The 20,723-nt window shown below is 45.2% G+C and overlaps 1 protein-coding gene across 3 annotated transcripts in view; it reads right to left on the bottom strand.

Moving 5' to 3' along the window:
- SMOC1 (SPARC related modular calcium binding 1) overlaps positions 1–20,723 on the bottom strand; it is a 184,529-nt gene that overhangs the window by 28,238 nt on the left and 135,568 nt on the right. For all 3 annotated transcript variants that reach the window (XM_026651224.1, XM_026651225.1, XM_026651226.1), the window contains exon 7: positions 20,133–20,213. In XM_026651224.1, the coding sequence (XP_026507009.1) occupies positions 20,133–20,213 (81 nt within the window). The remainder of the gene's footprint in view (positions 1–20,132; positions 20,214–20,723) is intronic.

The raw sequence follows: 20,723 nt of genomic DNA, 5'->3' as shown, positions 1-20,723 counted from the left end.
TCCTAATAGAAAACAGAGCTGATTGATAAACACTACCATCTGATGGGTGTTTAATGGGTTATGGGTACATCTACACAGCAAAAAACCCTCACAGCAGCAACTCTTAGAGCCCTGGTCAACCAATTTGGACTCATGCTGGGGGGCTAAAAATAGCAGCGTAGCTGTTTAGGCCTGGACTCTGAAACCTGGTGACATGGGAGGGTCTCAGAGCCTGGGCTCCAACCCGAGCTGAACAGCCTCACAGCTATTTTTAGCCCTGTGAGACCAAGTCAGTTGACCTGGGCTCCGAGACTTGCTTCCACAAGGTTTTGGGTTTTTGTTGTTGTTTTTGCTTTGTAGACCTACCCAGTGAAATAAATTTGGCAGCCTTTGTTTAGTTCATGGCACACAGGCATCCACGTCACAGCAAACACCATCATAATTGGCACTAATTGGAGATATCCTATCCTATCTCCTAGAACTGGAAGGGACCTTGAAAGGTCATCGAGTCCAGCCCCCTGCCTTCACTAGCAGGACCAAGTACTGATTTTGCCCCAGATCCCTAAGTGGCCCCCTCAAGGATTGAACTCACAACCCTGAGTTTAGCAATTGGCTCCTTGTTGTCTTTTTACTGAGACTTCCAAGGACTGAACGGACCATGGAGACTCTCACCCAAGGCTATCTAAACTAGCAAATTGTGTAGCCATCACTCTCCACTGTTGGCGAAAGCCCAGATGTAGGCAGGACTACAGTATTAATTTTACCACCATGTCTTCTAGAGCAGTGTTTCTCAGTGACCAGTCTATGGACCAGTGCCGGTCCCTGAGATCTCCCTGACACAGTTGAGGAAGAAAGCAAGCCAGCCCCTGAGAAACAAACACGGTGATGAAAACACCAGAATCCTAGCTATACTTCAGCATCCATCATGGCATCACTGATAGTGAATTCTGACTATGAAGTTCGCTAATGTAGAAGAGGCCTTCTAGGAGTTTCCCTGAGACAAGTAGGAGGTACTGCTCACTGGACGGAGGACTCCAGGGTCACTCTTTGGAACAACTTCCTTCTCCAGGGGTCACTCTGGCACCTTTCACTAGTGCCAAATAATATTGCTGTAATTTTTTGAAGTGAATTAACATTTAGGGCCTCATCCAACACCCACTGAAACCAACGGGAAGATTCCCAGTGACTTCACTGCAACTGGATCAGGCCCTCACTGTGCAGATTGTTTTTCTGGGAAAACATCTCACTGGCGCCTTATAATCTACATGCAACATGTGACAGTGGGCAGGGCATCTAGAAGGTAGGGATAGAGGCTTTTTATCATTCGTACAAATCCATGAATAAAGATGGCATGCAAAACCCCATTCATGCCAAACATCACTCGCTCACACATACCATTGTATATTATATAGATATGTGCACATACACAAGTTTAGGTGCTCGCCCAGGTTTTATTCAGTTTTCTTCTGTTGTGTTGGATATATTTGAAAGGCATCACAAGATTTTTTAATATGGAAAATATGTTTCTATAAAAATCATATATGGCAAGGTCATGCTGACCTGAGCCCTCCTGTATGATTATTTTTGGAAGTTTCAATTTGTTACAAAATTACAAGCTATATATAATATTTAAATTGCAAAGTATATTTCCAAACAGTTTTTAATTGGGATATGGGGACATGAGAGTAGCTGGCTCAACTTCAGAGGCAAATTAACCAATTTGCAAGGAGCTGACGTTGGTTTTGTTGTGGGAGAGGAGAATGGGACAGCTGCAGGATAGCTGCTTCCTATTGGGGGAAAATGTTTATCTAAATGCACATAGTGATAACAGTTTGTGTACAGGAACCCTACAAGTTTTTTCTTCCCTTTACACTTAAAACACTAGGATCTCACACCTGTGTACTGTAACCTCCCAATTATACCACAGCTGTGGAATAGAACTTATTTACTAGCAGGTGGTGGCATTTTTGCTATATCTGTTAAATAAATATGTCCTCAGGTTTCGTCTTTAATACTTTCATTAGCCGTGAACAGAATTTGCAAGTGATTCAAAATTGCGAAGAGAGTCGCCAACACCTGAAAAAACAGATAAAACAAAAAATACTCAGTGCCATATCTAGACACTCATGCAGTCACAACAGTGGCTGATGGCTAGATAAATAAGAATGGGTAGATTACCAAAAAAATTAGATAATTAAATTAAATTCAACTTGGATAAATATGTGATGGGAAAACAATCTTGAAAAGCAGTATTGTAATAGAGAATTAGGGCTGATTGTGGACAGCAAACTTTGTGCAGTGCAGTGTTAGCAAAAAAAAAAAAAAAAAGGTCAATGCTATTTGGAGTTAGATACATGGATGCATCGTGCCACAGAGCAGGAAGGGACTTAAGCACTTGTGACTGCTCCTTAGCTAGCGTAAATTGGCATAGCTCAGTTGACTTCATTAGTTTATACCAACTGATGATCTGACCTACTGTGCTAATTTCTAGGCACTTTATTACAAGAGACATATGGAATTCAGAAAGTGACAGTGATTAAGGAGTTAGGTGGATTGATTTATGAGGAAAGATTGAGAGAACTAAGGGTGGTATTTTCAGAAGCACTCAGCATTGTCCAAACTCCATTCTTATTTATATCAATGGGAGTTTTACCGTTGAAGTCAACAGGGACAGAATTAGATGGATGCTGAGGGTTCTGAAAATCCTATTCTAAATATGCGTAACTTCCACAAATGGTAATGACTAGGGGCTATGACAACCAACTATAAGAGCAATAACACCACTAATGGAAAGGAATTGTTTAGACTGGTCCAAACCCTTAACACAGCGTAATGGAAAATTATTACAACAATAATTTATACTTCTACAGCACTTTCCACCCAAGGATTTCAAAGAGCTTTACAGATGTTAAATGAATTAGCCTCAGACCTCCCTGAAGTAGCAAGCAGAACTATTCCTATTTTATAGAAGAGGAAACTGAGGCACAGAGCGTGTAAGTGATATGCCTGTGGTTTGTTGGGGACAAAGCCCAGGTTAAAATTCAGATCTCCTGGGTTCCAGTCCTGCACTTTAACCATAAGGCTAAGCTTGCTCTGATCAGGACTAGAGAGCGTAGGCTGGAGGAGTTCCCTGATGGCCAGTTCTGTTAGAGTAAGGAACAGTTCCACTGAGGGAAATGGTGGCCTCTCCGTTGCTTGAGACATTTAGAAGTAGACTGGAGAAAAGCACTTGTGACTGTGCTGTAGCCACCAAGCCTACACTGACAGCGAAGGTAAGATGTCCAAACAGATCTCCTGTATCTCTCAGATTTTTGATTTGGTGAACCTCCAAAGACGTCATCTAGATCTAGGACAGTGGAAACTTTGGAATGCCGAATAAGCTGTGAGCCAGACACCAGCTATAAAATTCATCTGCAGCCCAAAAAAGAAGCTTGTCTTCTCAATGAAGTGCAGGGTGTCTACAAGCGTGACTCCCTACTTGAGTTATCAGGAGTTATAGGCACCAAGAGGCAAAAAGTAAAAAAAGAAGAAAACCTTAAAACATGCATAGATCTACATTTAGCGAGAGAAGAGCATCTAGTGAGTCGATGGGAGTGTGGTGAGTGAGAGGCTACCCAGGATCAGCAATACTACTGTAACCATTTTAAAAAGAAAGACATTATTCATCATGTTGTCCTATTTTCTGCTGTGACTTGTGACAGCTGTCAGCAAAAAAAGCCCACTAGCTCAGCCAAACTACTGCTGCTGGGGAACAAAACCTCTGGGAGTCAGCAAATCAAGATTGCATTACCCACTGCCAGAGAGAGAGAGAGAGAGAGAGAGAGAGAGAGAGTGTGTGTATGAGAGGAGAGTTAGTGGCAGAAATATCCATTTTAGCTGTAGCTGCTCAGCTCTAAAATGCTAACTAACTACTTGTTATTTTTCACTCAGCTGCTTTTAACACTCTTTAGAGCATTTTAAAAACTGGTGTCTTCCAAAGCGATGAGCTACAGCAGGAGAGACGGGGACAGGACATCTCCTCTTGTGGCTTTTTTATTAAACAAATTTTCCCTGGCAATGATCTTCTGAGAGATGCATCATCACATTCCTAAAAAGTCTCTTGCTCTCTCACACATTGAGAAATGCACTGTCTGACACATACCTCTACCATCTCCACACAGAAACAGAAGTGGACTGATGAGGTAAGGGACTCATCCACTGTCTAATTAGCCAGCTGATTATTAAAGAGCTGGGGAATGTGATTATGCAAGGCAGTGCTGGAGAAGAGCAAATGCCAAGGAGCACTAGTAGAATGCATTACTGCTTAGACTCCTGCTTGAGGGGTAGATACTGTTTCACTAATGGTCAATAATTAAAACACCCTCCTCCCCCCAAAAAAAAGACTTTCCCAAAAATCTTGCGGTGTCATATCGTCTCGGCAAGAATTGCTTCTCCACCTCGCTCAAGAGGGAGCAGGTGAGCTTTGGAAAGCAAGCAGTCATTGAGGTCCAGTGGCTAAAGCACAGACCTGAAAAAAATTCAGGGTTCTATTCCCAGCTTTGTGGAATGTGCATATGGATAATCACCTGAAGGAGATATTCAGGGTTTTATTCCTAGTTCTGACACAGACTTGCTGTGTGCGGGTAAATCACTGAAGATTTCCATGCCTCAGTTTCTCCAGAGTTTACATGGCTTTTTTAGGCTAAGTCTATCAATTAAATTGCTTTGAGATCCTTGAATGAGAGGCGCTAATATTAAGTCCTGCATTAGCAGCTGCAATGGTAGCTCTGGTGCTAGTCAGCCAGCCAGCCATATTATCCAGACCCATCAGTTCCTACTAAAACATATGAGAGGCCACGAGGAATGGGAGTAGACGGTCACACAGTGCAGGTCAGTATGTGTTATCCGAAAGTCAAATCATTTGAGACAGGCCAATTCAAAGCATAGCACTAGCTACCCAGATTCATGCCTACAGAACTGCTTCTTCTGGAGTATTTTTGCTCTGTCTTGTAAGGTGCTTTTCTCCACAGCCAGACACATGTGGTAAGAGCAACATGCACCATCTTCTCTCTGGCTTGGGCACTAGGATTTCCTCATGAGCGGTTTCCCCTGAGTTCTGCCTGCAGTCCAGCTCGAACCTGCAGGTTAAAATGCAAACAGAACCTGGAGGACCAGCTACAGAATCACTTTGCAGAGCTGGTATTTGACACTCAGCCTACTGCTAGCCCATGGACAGAGGGACCAAACTCTGATCTCTTGCCTGGTAGCACATTATCGACAATGCTGAACTATGGGGCCAGCCCAGTTAGCAATAGCATTTTTTTAAAATTAAAAATGATATCTTGCCATGCCATTGTCACCTCGCTCCAAGCTCTGCTACAAGATAGGGAGATAAAAAGTTGTACAGCAGCTGCTGGTGGATGGGCTGAAAAGCAGAAACATCACAGACTTGGAGTCAAGATTCCTCACTTCTGTTTCTAGCTCTACCATTGATTCACTGGCCTTCAGCAAGTAAGGCCCTCTGTGCCTCAGTTTCCCTCTATGAAATGGGAATAACATTTGCTCCTCTCAAAAAGAAAATTAATTCATTGAGCCTGAGTCTCATTTACACTGTTGTGTTAGACTCAAGAGGCCTTAAAGCGTAACGTGATGTAATTTACACTAACTTAGGGCTCTTTTAGAATGTCAGAGCAGCGCTAAGGAGGTTTAGTGTAAGTGAGAAACAGATCCATTGTGGTATATAGAGCACTGAACTCGTGGAAGAACAGGTGCCTTTCTGTCCAACTATGACGCTCAGAAGCAATGGACCAGAGAAAAGGAAAATTCCATCCAGGAAGCAGTTTCAACACAAGTTGCTGCAGGTTTGCATCCCTTCTACCTCAAAGGCAAAGAAGGATTTTAAATAACCTGGCGGTGCTGGCACACAAGGGCTGGCAGGCCTGCTAAAGCAGCATGGTGAACAGGTACTAGACGCCACTCTGCAAAGCAGGGATGTGGGTGGAGGAGCAGAAACAACCCCTTGTTTTCTCTAAAAGCACAATACCAGCTGAGCAAATATAAGCCCTGGGTATAGTATAAATCTCTCCCCACCTCTTACTCATCAGCAGCAACACCACTGCTGCCTGTCTCAATCTTGGACAGTCAGCCTGGAAGAACATTCAGGGTTTATTTTATTTTTTAAAGTAAAAAAGAAATATTCCCTGCAGTTGTCCCCAGTGCACACATTCAACTGTCCTTGCTTTGACTGTTAATCTCTCAGCGGACAACAGGCGAAAAAGTTACTGTATATACTGCACGCTGCAGAATTTTATCTGTTGATTTATTATGTTCAAAGTGCCTTGCAGCAGGTGGCATGTTAGACCTAAATTATTCAGCAACCCCCCCACTTCCCTGGCCCCACACACACCCCTATTGACATGGCAGAGCTGCACTGAGTTATATTGCAACGTTAACCAATTCGAACACTATTCAATATACTGCGTAGCCCCTTAGACAGAAAACAGGGGTCAGCAGAAGGAGTGAAGCACTGTCTTGGGGATCAGGATAGACTTGCAGAAGGAAGTAGCTGCTACTCAGGCCTCAAACTGCAAAGGAGTAGTGTGCTATTCTTGTGGGAATTAGCTGCTGCACAGCCGGGGTAGGGTCCTGCTATGCTGTACTAGGGTTACCATTCGTCTGGGTTTCCCCGGACATGTCCGGCTTTTTCAGTGTTAAATGGCCGTCCGGGGGGGATTTCTAATCAAGTAGAAATGTCCGGGATTTCCCCCTTCCCCTCGTGCGGCGCGGCTGATTGGACGCCTGGCCTGATTGAAAGCCGCTCGCAGCCACTAGGGCCTCTAGCAGCCAGAGTCCCTCCCCCTCCCCCGCTCCCTCCTCCACCACAGAGCAGTGGGGCTGTGTTTGATTCCACGTGGAGCCTGCATTTCTCCCTCTGCCGGGTGAGCGGGGGGAGCAGGGCAGGCGGCGGGGGTGTGTATGTGTAGAGGCTGCAGGGGCAGGGGGGTGCAGAAGCTGCAGGGCGAGTGGGGAGCAGGGGGCACAGAGGCTGCAGGGGCAGGGGGGTGCAGAGGCTGCAGGGCGAGTGGGGAGCAGGGGGCACAGAGGCTGCAGGGTGAGGAGGAGCAGGGCAGGCAAGGGCATAGGGGCTGCGGGGAGCAGGGAAGCACTTAGCAACCCCCAACCAAGATCAGAGCAGGAGGGAGGAGGGGGAATGCAGGGTACTCAGAGGAGTGGGCAGAGTTGGGGCAGGGACTTTGGGAAAGGGGTTGGAATGGGGCGGAGAAGGGGTGGGGTTGGGGCGGGGCCAGGGGTGGGGAAGGGGCGGAGTTGGGGAGGGGCCGGGGCCGGGGCCCCGTGGAGTGTCCTCTTTTTTAAATGTTTGAATATGGTAACCCTATGCAGTACTCCTAAATCCTGCAGGAGCAAAGTTCTGCTCTACTTGGATGGTAGCCACCTATTCCTGCAAGCCTACCCCACCTGCCTTCCAGACAGTACTCAACCCCTGTCTGCTGGGTGCCCCAGGCACTCAGGCAAGCAGTCACACAGTCATTGCAAACCTTCTAAAACAGCAGCCGACAAGTTATGGAGCTTGAGGAAAGCAGGAAAATGACCACATTATTTTTATGCATGCCATGCATCATCCTGGCAAAAAGGTAAATTACAGCAACTATTTTGCCTGGCCACATAATCCTATTACATACAGGTTACCTATTACCCTGATTAAATTACAGCTCATTAGAACACTCTGGAAGTTGTTTGTGTCATCTTGTTGACTTGATTGGATTAGATTAGTGGTTCATGGTACATAGAGATTGAGATGCTCTCTTAGATCCTAGACCACTGAAGTCCCACCAATTATACAACCTAAAATCCCCAATGGCAGTGGTAGGCCTGAATCAAAACCCCTGAGCTGCTGAAGTTCCCAAGCTTTGTAGAAGTGGGAATGAGCTTTATTTAGCACCTAGTGTGGGTGTATCTAAGCAGCATCTCCACAATGGCCAAATGACAACCCTGAATTTGAACACCTCTGAACTGAGAAAACTTGGATCCAAATCCAGCTATGAACAATGCTTCAGGCCAGCTCCACTCAGAAGATGTCAGACAGGAGATGGAAACAACAATTGATCTTCCATGTTCTTGTTGTTTTGGGAGGGAGCCAGAAGATTACTCCACTCCCTTTTGTCTATGAAATTCCTTGCCACCAAGTGGCAGCTTGTGGCATAGTTAACTCCTGATTGCCTCCTGGGCTACAGCTGAACACATTTCTTCACTCCCATTGCTTTCACTATTTGATCTCCGCTCCCTTTGCACAACTGAGAAATATGCAACAACTCCTACCAGGACCGGCTCTACCATTTTTGCCGCTCCAAGCGGAAAATAAATAAATAAATAAATAAAAAGCCGCCCGGACTGTGCCGCCCCAAGAGTGGACGGAATGCCATGCCTAAGCATGTGCCACCCCAGGCACGTGCTTCCTCCGCTGGTGCCTGGAGCCGGCCCTGACTCCTACTTGACTATAATGAGAAGTTGTATGTGTTTCCACCCCAGCCTTTCAGTACCCTTGGGAGAACCCCCCATCCCTACTCCTCCTGCTCCCACACTTTTTGTTAGCAGCAGGAACTATTGTTGAAGAAAGTCACCTGCCTGTGCTGGCCGCACTGTGTAAGAACAGTATTTCCGCAACAGTATTGGCGATAGGGGACATAGCTGTAGGGTGTCATGTAGGAGACTGTTTTAACTGATTCAGGCTAATTTGCGTTAAACACTGTTTGGCTGCCAACTGCAATGGCCACCTTTTGCACCTAGGAGTGCTTGTGTGTGCACATGTCTATGCACAGGCCAGGGTGTGCATGCATGAACGTGGGGACAAACTAGTGTGCATGTGCCATGCAGGTTTGTAGTGCATGTGCAGCACGCCATAGGCATATATATGTGCGTGCACGTCATGACTAAGAGACTTCTCCCTGCAGGTTCACAGACCCCCTTCAATCAGGCAGAGCCCTTGTAAAACCAAATTCAGTTCTCGCCAGCCTCCCCTTCTCTCTATGGGCCAAAAAGATCCCTGACCTAATCCCCTGGCCTCAGCAGAAGTTCCTCAAGAGAAGAATTTGACCCTCTTGTTTTAACCCTAAATGGAAATCTGTGGGGGTTTAGCAAAGAGCTTCACTCCAACTCCGTGTACCTCTCTGCTGCCCATCCCCCTCCCCTCTCTCCAGCCCATTTTCCTTAACAGGCAGCTGTGGGGGTAGCAGTTATGACTGTGCCTAGAGTAATTTGTTTTCTTTCTTTGGGGGTAGAGGAGCCAGAATTCTTGGAATGATTTATCACATGGCACTAAGGGGGAGCTTCATTTATTTGCCTAGCTGCATATGGTTTAGCACCTAGGATTGCAAACTGATTATTATACATTGTTATTTTTCCCACTTGTATACTTTGCACCTTTTCATAGAGCAGATTAACTGCTCCCCACTGGCACATTATTTATGACTGTTTGCTCACGGACTGGGTGGGAAGGGTCCTGGCTCTAGACTCTTCCAGTGTGTCGCTCCCCCCCCCCCTTTCAGGTCTGTTGGAGGATCACACTTGCTAGTGATCTATCACTCCAATTCTAACTTTAAATAGCATCTAGGTAAGAGACTCGGTGATGGAGTCTGGATCCCTTTGGCAGCAGCCAAGAAAGGAACGTGTGACTGGACTGCAGCTGCAATGAGAGAGAGAGAGGGGGCTATGCACAGCCAGAAGAGCCCCTGCATATGCATGCATACACATACACAAACATGCAATATTAGGGCTTGTCTACACTGGCGCTTTACAGCGCTGCAACTTTCTCGCTCCGGGGTGTGAAAAAAACCACCCCCCTGAGCGCAGCAAGTTTTAGTGCTGTAAAGCGCCAGTGTAGCTACTAGTTCTAAAATCTTGAAGGGCATGGTGACCAGAACTATCAGTTCAATTGACTAACTACAGAGAATTCCTTTGTTTAAAAAATCAGTTAGTTTTAAATACAAAAAAGAGATTAAAAAGACTGGGACTGTTCAAGTTGGCGGAGAGATGGGGGGAGGAGGGAAGATATGATCAGTGTTCCCTCTAATTTTTCCCACCCATGTACAAAATGAATTTTGTTATGTGTACCAATATGGAGGTGATGTGTCACACATCACCTCCATATTGGTGTACATAAAATTAATGTGGTGGAGTGGGGCTGAGGGGTTCGGAATGTGGGAGGGGGCTCAGGCAGAGGGTTAGGGTGCAGGGTGTAAGGGTTTTGGCTGGGGGTGCAGGCTCTGGGGTGGGGCCAGGGTGCAGGAGGGTGCTCCGAGGCTACAGCAGAGAGAGAGGACTCCCCCCAGCAGCACCTGGGCTGGATGAGGAGAGGCACCTCTCCCTGCTGCTGCAGCTCCAGGGCTGGGGCTGCAGGATAGGCACCCCTTCCCCAGCCCCAGCAGGTCTGGGCTGGGGCCGGCAGAGGGGCGCTCTGGCCACAGCAGGGCCAGGCCACCCTGGTCGCAGTAGGTTGGGGCTGGGCTAAGTTTGGGCTGGGGGAGGGGCGCTTCTCCCCCAGTTGGGTTTCCTGAGCAGTGCTAAATAGGCTTACAGGGAACTTAGAATATGATAGAGGTCTATAAAATCATGAATGGTGTAGAGAAAGTAAGGGAGGAAGTGTTATTTACCCCTTCACATAACACAAGACAATGAAATTAATAAGCAGCAAGTTTAAAACAAATATAAGGAAGTACTTCTTCACACAATGCACAGTCAACCTGTGGAACTCATTGCAAGGGGATGTTATGAAGGCCCAAAGTACAACTTGGTTCAAAAAAGAATTAGATAAGTTCCTGGAGAATAGGTCCATCAGTGGCTATTAGCCAGGATGGGCAGAGATGCAACTCTATGGTCTGGGCATCCCTAAGCCTCTGATTGCCAGAAGCAGGGAGTGGATCACTCAATTATTGCCCTGTTCTGTTCGTGCCTCTGAAGTATCTGGCATTGGCCACGGTTGGAAGACAGGTTACAGGTCTAAATGAATTATTGGTCTGACCCAGTATGACCATTCCCATCTTCTTAAAACATGTTTTGATAAAAAACAAAATAAGTATGTATCCAGCACATTTAAGGGCGTTCTATTCAACTAATAAAAAAAATGAAAATGCCGTTTTTGTACATTCCAATTTCCATTCAAATGCAGCTTGATGCAAATCATGAGTAGAAAATTAATCTAGTCAATAAGAAATGCTTCATTCACCATTTTCTAATGTAATAAAAATGTAAAAATTAAAAATATGAATAAATGAGTTTAGCTATATAATTGCTTAAATAAGTATATCGATATAATGTATCCTCCTAGTTAACAACAAGCAGCACTGCATTTAGTGTAAAGGCTGTATTTAGTTGTAAAGCAACATGTTTTTACAGTAACCATCCAGTGGCGGGGAAAAAATAAATCAATATTTCTTTAGGAAAATAACTAAAAAGTACCTATGCAAAACATAAATAAATCAATTATTTAAATCATGATTAAAATAAGTGATTTAAATCAATCCCATCTGTAACTGAGTGACTTGACAGTGGTGAGTTTTTAATACCAATGAAGGTTTCTCCTCAGTGGGGGCTGCTTAGGACAGTTGCTAGCTTGACACCTACCATAGGCCAAGTGGCTATAGAAGAAAAAAATAGGGCAAATAACTAAACTTGGAGGGCACCCAAGGGGTGGAGGGTGATAAGGCGACTTTAGTGTTGTACTTCAACACTTCCGAAGTATCGGGGAAATCCTGCCTAGGGAGGCATGAATCCAAGACATGGAACTGCAGCCAGGAAGGACATCTGACGGATGCACAATAGCTATGGCTACAAACTTTCCGACCATCTGTTCCCTCCTATCAATCAGAGCCCTTTCCTGGTGTGAGAGCGGAGCTTTGTTCTCCCTCCCTTTTACACCCACAGGGACCAGTCATGTTTGAACAGTCCCATATACATGCCAAGAAGAGACAGAGGCTTGGAAACGTAAGACAAAAAGAACTGGGCACAGAGTGAGCAGGTCTCCAATGTTTACATAGATTCTCTTGGTTCTAGCCAATCTTGTTTTGGTTTCACTGAAACTAGCTTTCTGCCTAGTTAAATTGTCTACATCTCTGGCTGCTGCCCTCTCCCTTGTTTGTGTGAGGTCCAACTATGCTTGCGCAGGGCTCGAATGTGCTATCTCCCCTCCCTCCCCACTGACAGCCCATTGACTTTGTACCAACTACCAGCCAAAGACTATGAAGGCACAAGTCTGCAATGCCCTATAATCCACTGTATGGTGATGTGGTCAATTCACTGTGACTGGCAGAGAAGGGTAACATGTCTGGATGAAAACAGCCACAGCCAGTCTAACAGCAGCAGGGAGTGGGAGCAAAAGTCATGGTGGCAGCAAAAACTGGGCCCAACAGAGGCAGCGGGACTCAGAAGTCCTCTAAGACAGTGGGATGGGGGAAGGTGGGAAGTTCCATGAGTCACGTGGGGAGCAGGATGTTGGCTGGGGAACGATTTAAAAAAAAAATAAAATAAATAATAATTTTAAAAAAGCTAAGGAGAAAGCCAGGCTATACTTTCCCCACTCTGCCCCCAGCCACAGGTCGCTGTTGTGCTTTTCAAAAACCTGAACACCTTTACTGAAGTTCACCAATACCACCAAAAACTGTGGGGGATATGCCCATCTACACCCACGGGGTGCACCCTGCAACCTTCAAATGCCCAGCCACCAGGACATGAAGGAATTTTCTTCTGACTGCAAATGATAATTAGTTCAACCCACAAATATGAACGGGTTCAGTGCTTCCCCGTCCTTAACAGAGCATACAGACCCTGAGTTAGAGACCAGGCCTACCACATTCCTGGGGGTTGGTTTTATTGGTAAAGACACCCAAACAAAACAAACCTCAGTCTAAACTTTCTCCCTAATCTTGATAGTTCTAGCATTTCCCTCCAGAGCCTCCTCTGTCCCACCCCTTTTATATCCTGATTGGACCCACCTGCCACTACAGCTCAGCAGTAATCATACTAATTCTTAATGCAGAGCTATAGTATCGGCGGTCCAGGTGACTCAACAGAAGAGCCCGGTGTTTGCATACAGGGACTTAGAGTTCGCCATCCTGTTACAGTGAGCAAGAATCACCCTGGTTAAGCCAGTACACGAGTGTATCTGTATCTATCTCTTGAGAATTCTCACTGTCCAGTGTCCTCAAGCAAGGCATGTGACAAGGTGATAGACAAGTGAAGAAGGCTGTTAGCTTGTAGGGTATGTCTACGCAACATCTGGGAGGTGTAATTCCCGGCTCAGGTAGACGTACACATGGTAGCTAGCACCTAAAAATAGCAGTGTGGATGCCATGGCATTGGTGGTGTCAGACTAGCTGCTTGGTACATACCCGGGGCCATACTTGAGCCGCTAGCCCAAGCTGCTACCCACGTCACTGTGGCCACTCTGCCTTCTTATTTTGCACTAGCTTGAACATAACTAGTGTATGTTTGTCTACCCAAGCTGGGAATTGCACCTCTCCACTGCCATGTAGACATACCCTCTGTTGTAACAAGCAGGGTGCACACAGCCTAGCTAAGGGCACAAACAAAGCCAGAGGAAAAGGGCTACAGTGTGTGTACAAGGGGTGGGACTGAGGAAACTGAATCCTTACCCCAAGGACTAGCAGACATGGCTCCCTGTTCCCCCCTTAAGCAGGTTTCTGGCCATTTGGAGCTGAACTTGTAAAACAACCCAACCTCCAGCATGATGCAGCCACATTCCACCTCACTATGAAGATCTGTGGAGACCAACTTGAAACATCTCCATGCTGCCCATGGGGGCGCACTATCCCCCTGCAGGGTCTCTACTGCTTTTGCTCCCTTGCACATCAGATACCCAGATTTCATGTTGCTTCCAGCCCTTATGCCTCCACGCAAGATTCTCTGAGCCTGATCCTTAAGGTAAATTAATTTTTAAAACTAACATATGAGCAATACTATCCTAGTTTCTGTACACTTCTTTTTCACAGCTCATTTATAGCTTTGCTCTGTGCTGGAAGAGCTTCTAAAAGCAAAACGTTGTATCAGTGGAAAGCAGTAGTAAAGGATGCCCAGAGGGCCTCTGGGTGCCAGAGCAGAACAGAAAAACCCACATGGAACTGGCACTCATCCAAGGAGCAGGATTTAGAAATAAACAGCAAGATTCAAAACACACACCTGTCTTCAGCAGCTAACCTTAATATATTACTCATTCTTCCTTTCAAGTAACCTCATGTTCAAGACCCTGGTGATTGCAGAGTATTTACTTGGGAGTACTACTGCTGGTTTTCCTAAAGCTGTTTATCTTTCCATGCATGAGCTCATTACATCACCCTGTGGTTTTCTTAAGGGTTGTCAGGATGGGTTGGCTACATGGTTAGAATCTCTAACCAAAATCAAGTCACTTATTAGCATGAATGGATTTGGAGAAGGCCCAGCAAGGAGCAGCCTTGGTGGAGAGGAACACTCCCAAAAGGACAATTACGGGATTTATTTTCTTGAAAGTAAGAGGCGTTTTCAGGAATCGCCCCAGAACAAAATTTGTAATAAACAGCAAGAGTATCCACTATAACACTTCAGGGGTTATAAAGCAGGGGGGGGGGGGGGGGGAAGGAGAAGAGAGGAAGGGGGGGAGAGGTGGGCGCGCAATGCAAGAACTGCTGCCATCCATCTATATTTTAAAATCACAGCCATTCTACACATTTTGCTGCAGTGGTAGTGAGAGATAGAACTGGCATGTATATTGGAGCATGTAACTGAGAGGCAGTGGGGTCTAGTAGACCAAGTCTGGAGCTAGGAGCCAGATAGTAGTCCCAAATCCTAATCCAGCCACTGACTCTTTATTTTACTTCTAGCCACACACTCATCTTTCTGTACCTAGATTTTCACTTCAGTAGAAGTGAGGTAATACCTACTTCACTTGGTTTGGGTAGGGGGAGGATTAGCTAGTTATTACTATAAAGTGTTACATATTATATGAAAGTATTATGATATGTAGTATACGAGGAAGCTGAGGGAAGCAGAAAGAAGGTGACTGTCAACTACTCAGTTACAGGTCCAGAAGCAGAACAAGACTTGAGGCCAGACTACTGCATCTGGAGATGTGTTACCAAGTCAGAAGGTGGGAAGATGCTAATGAAGGTGGTTTTGTTTGGGATTTGTTTGTAATGGGAAAAGCATTAACTGAATTTCTATTGCTTTTATGAGTTCCCAGCTTTGCAGTTCATCCCCCAGCGCAGTCCTTTCACTTGTATTTTTTATTTATGTGACATCATAATCACCACCAACTCATGGGAGTTAAAAAGAAACTCAGCAAGTTATTGAAGAGTCTAACAGCTTTCTCTGAAGCATCTGACATTGGCCAGCCAGAGAAAGGACACCACTATACGGACCACTTATCTATCTGATGTAGCAATTCCTATGTTCCTACCATGATGAACGTGGCCACAACGCTACGTTTCCAGGACGTCCAATGCCAACGTAGACTGGAATGACACTCACATCCTGTGAAAGTGATATTTACTTGAACCCTGTTCACTACTGAACATGTGGCTAAATTATTATTATGGGGGACATGCGAACTAGGTAAAGGCATTTGAAGAACGTGAAGGAATGAAAGGCTGATTTAGGCTGGTACAAGGAGGGAGAACCTGGAGTAATGAGAAGAAACAGAGATAAGAAATTTAGGCTAGATATCAGGAAAAACATCTGGAGGGTGAGTTCTATTAGAAGCTATGTCTACCCTATGAGCCAGAGGTGTGATTTCCAGCTCATAGACTTTCATGCTAGCTCACATCTGAGCTAGTGTAACACCAAAGAACCCTGGTCGTCAGCAGGTGGGATCGAACCTGGGACCTCTGAAGCTTACCATATGAGCCTCTAATGCATGAGCTAAAAGCCAAATGCCTCTTAGCTAAGGCTGTAGCATACTCATTAATATCTAAGTGGTCTAGGTGCCACTAGAGGGAGATATGGTTACACGAGCATGCTAAAAATAGTAGGGCAGACAGTAGCATGGGCAGCAGCAGAAGCACAGGCTTGCTGCCCCAAGTACAAACCTACCTGAACCCTGTGGGCCCATACTTGGGGTGGCTAGCCCATGCTGTTGCTGCCGCCGCCACCTGTGCTACCCAGTTACACTACTATTTTTAGTGTACTGGCTCAGATGTCAGCTAGCCCAAGCGTGTCCACATAAGCTGGAAACCACAGCCCTAGCTTGCAGTGTAGATGTAGCCAGAGAATGGAAGAGTCTCCCAGAGAATGGAAGAGTCTCCCAGAGGAAGTGGTGGAAGCTTTATTGCTGGAGGTATTTAAACTCCAGTAGAAAACATTACATACTGTAGAGAAGAAATATTCACTGGCCTGGGGGGCAGGGAGTAGATAAAGGTCTACTAAGTTTCCACTCTAACATCAATGAGTCCATTAAAATACAGCAAGACAATGTAAGAATTTACTTAATTTGAGGAGCTTTAGGCTCAGAGGCAATACAGCCAAGCCAATGCAGAAAAACTGGCAGCAAAACTTACCTTAACCTGTTAAAAACAATAATACAATGAGAGAAAACAAAAACAGACTGTGCAATAAGATCTAGCACTGCTGTAAGCTAAAGTTATCAAAAGCATCCACTAATTTTGGATGCCGAATTTAAGACACATAAGTATCTCATCCTGGGCATCCAAAATACGTAAGCAATTAACGGTCATCATCGTATTTTCAAAAGTTTTCCTTATTAAGACTTAGCTCATATATAGTGCTTGCCTTCCATACCTTCCAGATGCATGCCCCTATCCTTCAACAAAAAATCCAGAATAAAAAAGCACCATAAAAAACAGTAGAAAGGGAGCTGAGAGTTGTGTGTTAAATGTGTTAGCTGTTCCATAACTGCTTTCGTGATCTGGCCTTTCCCCGAGGTCAGTAATTCATTGTAGCAAACAGAGATGACTGAAGGTTTGTGTGGCACAGTGTGAAAAATTGAGTCTAGAATTAGCAACTTTCCCCTCTTACATCAGTTACAAGGTATTATAGAAAGTACATCATATGAGGGCAATCAATTATGCTCAATGAGATTTTTTAACAGCTCATTTTACCTTGCTGTGGTAGTTGTCTTTTTTGTACTCATTTGAAATTCTCCAGCGGAGAGTTTATTTTTGGATTAGTAATGTGTGCCCAATACAATCTCTGGGTTCATTTACAGTCATTAAAAATAAAAAAAATAAAAAAAAAAAACACCAATTAAGAACAAAATGGACCAAGCTCACAAAAGGAACTCCTTCTCAAGCAACACTCCCTCTGACATAAGGCAGTTTCCTGAGGGAAAGCTTGAACAGATAGTGCTTGCAGCATGCTGGGAAGGTCAAAAGCTCTATAGGGCTAAGCAAGAGTGGTAAGCAAATCCTAGAGTCAAAGACCCTCCTTCTCCCTACTGAGGATACCCATTTTTCAGCCCTCCCTTCCCAAATTCAGATCCGGGAACTGGAAGCAAGAGTCTCTCATTTGAATCTCAGCTACCAGGAGTGTTGCATAATGAGGCAGGTGGTTGCTAAGATAGCCAGGACCAAAATCATATACGGCTTTACAGAGCAAAACCACCACTTTGGATGACACCAGGAATAAATCGGTAGCCAGTGAAGTTCATGGAGCACAGGTGTGGTTTGCTCTGCATTTGAAACACCACTAAGCCAGCTGGTCAACACTTCTACACCAGCTGAAGTTTCTGGGTGGCCTTCTAGGGTAACCCCATGTCGACCATGCTGCTGTAATCCAATCTGGAGGTCATGAAGGATCTAGCTTACTTTATCCACATTAGCTAATTAAGCCTACTTTATTTCTGCCATTTAGCTCCAGATCACCTTCAGTTTGTGATTGGGAAGAGGCAGAGACAGGTTAAGTGAATTACTGAAGACCAGAATCCTAGGCTAAACTAGGAATAAAAGCAAGAGACTGGCACTAACAACTAGTTTAAACTGCCTCCACAAGTTACCTGGGGCTTGAGGGGGGTGAGGGTCTATTTCTTGTCTCTTTATAAAAGTGTGTGGATGGTGATAGCTATTTGTCAAATCTTAAATCAATATCTTGGTCATCTCCTAGCAGCTTCCTCCTGTCTGGCTTCCCAATTCCCATATCATTTCCCTCCAGTCTACCCAAAACATTCAGCAGATCAAATCATCAGCTTCACCCACTGCTCAGACCTCACTCCCCTCTTCAAATCTCTCTCACTCTCTACCTCAAGTTCTAGCTCTCCATTCTCACATCTCTGCACACCCAGACACCCCTTGGTGCCAACTGGTGGAGTACACAAGTGGTGCATAAGGATTTACAAGGATCCCCCTGGGTCTGATGTCTCCATCATAGTGTGCCAAAAGGTGGCATGCAAGGTCTCTACCAGCAGTCATTAATCCACTGGTTGTCCTAATCATTCTACGTTCTTAAGATATGCAAGTTAAGACTGGTCACCTGAAGGTGATAAATAGACTCTGTTCAGGCAGGGGGTAGTAGACACTTATCTCCCCGGCTGACCATTGTGTCTTACAATGTACATGCATTTGCATAGGGAACTAACAGCTAATCAAGACTGACTGACAAGAGTTCATAAAATCTACAGGAAGGAACACACAGTCATAAACAGGACATCCTCCCTACTAAGATCAAATTAGTCTGGTATATGAGAAGAATGTAGCGGGACACCAACTATCCTTCACCTAGAGGACAAGCTGCCCGTGTGCTTGGGAGGCTCTCAGTCAGGCTTCTGATTGAATGCTGGGAGAAGACTTTGGGTGAGCTTAACTTCATTAGACAGGACAATGTCTTGTTAGTTAAGCATTAAGCTCTAGAAAGAGCATTGTGATTTTATTTTACATGTATTTGATTGCTGCCAATACTTTTATCTAGCTGCTATTATTTGAATCTTTGTTCTTTGTTAAATAAACTTAGATTTGCTTATAGTGAAAACACTTACAGGTGCGGAGAGTTAAGTGGAGAGGTGAAACTGGTAAGATGAGGTGCACTGTTCCTTTGTGAATAACAGATCTGGGAATTCTGTGAGTGTCCAGTAGATTTGAGGCTGGACTAGGGTGACCAGATGTCCCGATTGTATAGGGACAGTCCCAATTTTTGGGGCTTTGTCTTATATAGGCGCCTATTACCCCCCATCCTCTGTCCCGATTTTTCATACTTGTTGTCTGGTCAGCCTAGGCTGGACGCTCCAGAGGGAAGCTTGGAGCGTGCCTGTCACTAACCTGCAGAGGGACAGATGGTCTGCGTAGGCTGAGAGGGAAGTGCTTGTGTTGCCAACGGCAGTGAGAGCACTGACAACCAGCAGGTACTGACAAGGCTTCCTCACACGAAGGGCAGATGGTAGTGAGGTGCCTCACAGCCCTGGGTACCGCCAGGAAGCATCACACACCCCGCCTACATCTCTGTTCTCATTTCTGCCTATTCCACCTTTTGTTCTTTGTTCCACCTGAGCCTCTCACCTCCCTGATCCCAGTGACCTGCTCATTCCTCTCACCGTCATATTTTCTGGGCTGTCTTTCACATGCGGAACTTCTTCCCACCCTGCTATGCAAAGCAATAATTCTCTCTTCACCCATTTACAGCTCACGTTTATTGCAAAGCCCACCCAGGATAACCCACCTCAGAGTCTCTGTTACCCATTTATCCAAAATACCACTACAGATGCCTTGGGTGATCATAGCTACTTAGATTGGAACTCAAGTTTAGCAACAACCTCAGTTCCTTGGAAACCACACACACACACACACACACACACACACACACACACACTGCAATAAGGATGCTCTCAGGAAAGTGTTCGTTCATGGAGTTATGAAACAGGATTAATGAGCGGGAACATGGGAGTGGAATGAAGACTGGCAGTCTGGTATGAAGCCCTGGGTGAACAAACCCAAAGTTTCCTTCAGTATCCCGAGTTCCTGTTTTAGAGAACAGAAACTCTCCTCAGCATATACCTGGTACACAGGTAAGAGACCCTCTCTCATTTGTTGCCTGGGTTTCCCCACTCTGCAGTGTTGAGAGAGAGCAGCATTGTAGCTGCAAGAGAGAAAGAATGAAATGAAGAGTCCTGGGAAAAGGATCACGCTGCTTAGTTAATTGCCTTTTTTTTTTTTTAAGCAGGCATTCGTTACCTGAATTTCTCATACTGGAGCTGTTCAGTTTGGAATCTTTGATGACCAAGTGTTTGATCCAAAGTGTGGGAGCTGTGATTTCTGAAAGACAACGAAAAACACTTAATAAAACCATTTTAGTTCCACTAGTGGGGGTGGGGGAGCATGATGGAGGTGGAAGTGTCCTGAGTGGTCCATCCTAGTTCTTGGGTTTTGACATGTCCTCCAGATATGCTACCTCCAGGGTTCCTTTGTGCATTTTGTGTAGTGTGAGCCTTTAATTATCTCCCACCACAAGCACACACAACCTCTTCCTCGCTTTCCATATATTACATCTCTGTTTCCTGCTTTCCCTAGCGCACAGTATCCTGCCTCATACCCTTCAGCCCTGACTCAGAAGAGGTACGGACTATGTTGTGTGGTACTGCATGTCATGTTTTCCACTAACAGTTGCATGAAATTCAGTAAAATACTTTAAAATCAGGAATGTAAACATTACCCTAGACCCCAGAGAGCAGCTGATCACCCCCTTCCAATTGTCAATTCCCTTTTAAGAAAATCAAAAGCAAATAGATAAATGAAGAGCACTGCTGGGAACACTTAAAAGAAAGC

The sequence above is a fragment of the Terrapene carolina genome, unplaced genomic scaffold, assembly GCF_002925995.2.
Source record: "Terrapene carolina triunguis isolate 2854851 unplaced genomic scaffold, T_m_triunguis-2.0 Scaffold96, whole genome shotgun sequence".
Lineage (NCBI taxonomy): Eukaryota > Metazoa > Chordata > Testudines > Emydidae > Terrapene > Terrapene triunguis.
This window is presented reverse-complemented; position numbering and strand designations above follow the sequence as displayed.